General features: G+C 37.4%; 1 protein-coding gene across 1 annotated transcript; it reads left to right on the top strand.

Moving 5' to 3' along the window:
* The first annotated feature begins 1,495 nt into the window (after positions 1–1,495).
* LOC136253846 (uncharacterized) lies at positions 1,496–2,094 on the top strand. Its single transcript, XM_066046507.1, has 2 exons — positions 1,496–1,881; positions 1,932–2,094. Exons 1-2 carry the CDS (start codon positions 1,496–1,498, stop codon positions 2,092–2,094), a joined length of 549 nt encoding a protein of 182 aa, XP_065902579.1.
* The last annotated feature ends 234 nt before the right edge of the window (positions 2,095–2,328 follow it).

A 2,328-nucleotide genomic window follows, 5' to 3' on the forward strand; every position in this document is an offset into this window, starting at 1 on the left:
GATCATGATCATTTGAACAACTTAGCTATAAGTCATAGTAATACTTTCCTGACATAGCTAACGAGACATTTATTTCACTTGGAAAGCATAAGTAGCTACATGAGCAAAACATTTCCTATAGTATATTCTAAATAAATAAATAAATATACTTAAATGCTATACATCAGTGTATAGCTAGCCATGATCCATCAACAACTTTCCTAGTGCATTTTTTGCCGAAGCACAACTACTTATGTTGTTGGTTAAGTTTGACTAAAAACAAAATCAACATGAATTTGCTAAATTGAGCAAATAATAGTACCATAAAGTATATTGTCACAGTAGAGTCTATAGTCCTGAAGTCCTGATCATCCGCCCGCCCGCATCCATTTGTAGGCTTGGGAGTGACCGGAAACTAAGGTATGACTTGGAGTGGCCTTAGGCATAGTTTATCGACGTTTTGAACGTGAGAAGCAACGGAAGTATGGACAACGAAATTGAGATGGGTTCTTTTACCCTATACTTGTATTTTCAACATAAGGGGTGGTATGGATCATGCTGTTCAGTGCTGTATTTTACAGAAGACTGGCTCTCCTGTCTCTCTCCAGAAGGAGTAGTTTCATATAGTTCTGTGATGTCAGGGTGATGGCAAGAGGTGCTGGTAACCCTGGGAATATATATATATTTTAATCTAAATTCCGTAGCTCCAAAGTGCTTGAATGGTATAATTAACCATTTCTGCAGTGGAAGCTTCCTCAGGGTAGGGCATCTCCAATTCTTAGTTTGAGTTGGATCTGCCCAGCCATCATTGGGGTATATGCACCTTCAAAATTCATCTTATTTCAGCCATGCAGTCTTCGATGATTCCTGTAGAAAAGGAAAACGTTAAAATGAATTATCAAGGTCAACCATAGGCTGGCTTTGGAACTTGCAATTACAACTTGGCTGTTGTTGTGTGGATAGTAATGTGTACAATACATAGTTTTCATAGTTAACTATAGTTTAGTGTAGGGTTTTAATTTGCTTATGATGCAAATTCAGTGAAGACTGATCAATGATCAATGATCAATGCTGGAGTAGATGTAAATCATGATCATGTATTCACCTGATCAATTTCACTAGAAAATGATGGAAAGTATTATCAAGGACAAAATAATGGAACACATGGTCAAATATACTTTATGCACCCCTCACCAACATGGTTTCACTGCTGGAAGATCTTGTGTTACCCAACTGCTCACTGCCTTAAACTGTTGGACCAAATCTCTTGAACAGGGCCACTCAGTTGACATTTATTTCGATTTCGCTAAGGCCTTTGATTCAGTTCCTCACACTCGATTACTCACTGAACTGGAGTCATATGGCTTAACAGGGAACCTTCTAGGCTAGTTAAAAGGCTTTTTAGTGGGCAGAAAACAAAGAGTAGTTATTAATAGTGAAACTTCAACTTGTTCTCAGTGGTGTACCTCAAGGCTCTGTGCTCGGTCCCCTGTTGTTTAATATTCATGTTAACGACATGCCTATCCAAGTCAGTAGTTCTGTCTTACAATTTGCTGATGATTTTAAAATGTTTCGTGTAATACGGGATGCTCAGGATTTTCAGCAGTTACAAGATGATATCAGCAAGTTGTTGGCTTGGGACGAGTGGCAACTGAGGTTTAACATCTCTAAATGCTTCTTAATGCATCTTGGTCCACCAAATGAGTATGGTGAGTACAATATTCAGGGTACAACAATATCTTCCAGTGATACAATCAAAGACCTTGGGGTACTCACTGATGACAACCTTAAATTTCATTCCCATGCCACATCTGTGATCTCTAAAGCTAATCAGACACTATTATTCGGAAGACCTTTCATTTCACAGATAACCACATGTTTGTTACTCTTTATAAGTCTTTGGTAAGACCAGTGATTGAGTATGGTAACATTATCTGGGGGCCACACTACAGTCTTGACCAACAAAACATCAAAAATATCCAGCGTAGAGCTACTAGAACACTTGCTGGCTTGAAAGACACCACTTACACAGAATGTTTACGTATACTGGGCTTACTTTCATTGCAATATCGTCGACTAAGAGGTGATATGATACTAGATGGTGCAGCAATATAGACAATAACTGACCTATTTATTAATTTTTTTTCAATGTTTTTTACTTAGTTTCCCATATGCTTTCTTGTTGTAATGATGTTGCACGTGTGTTTGTGTTATTTTTAAAAACCTATAATAATAAAAAGATAACATGTAGCCTACGTGCAGGCATACGTTATTACTGTGCCTTGTGCTATACAATACACAACAGAATTTGTAATTAAGTACAAATGTAGTATATGGATTAAGTACAAA

The sequence above is a fragment of the Dysidea avara genome, chromosome 4 (genome assembly GCF_963678975.1).
Source record: "Dysidea avara chromosome 4, odDysAvar1.4, whole genome shotgun sequence".
NCBI lineage: Eukaryota > Metazoa > Porifera > Demospongiae > Dictyoceratida > Dysideidae > Dysidea > Dysidea avara.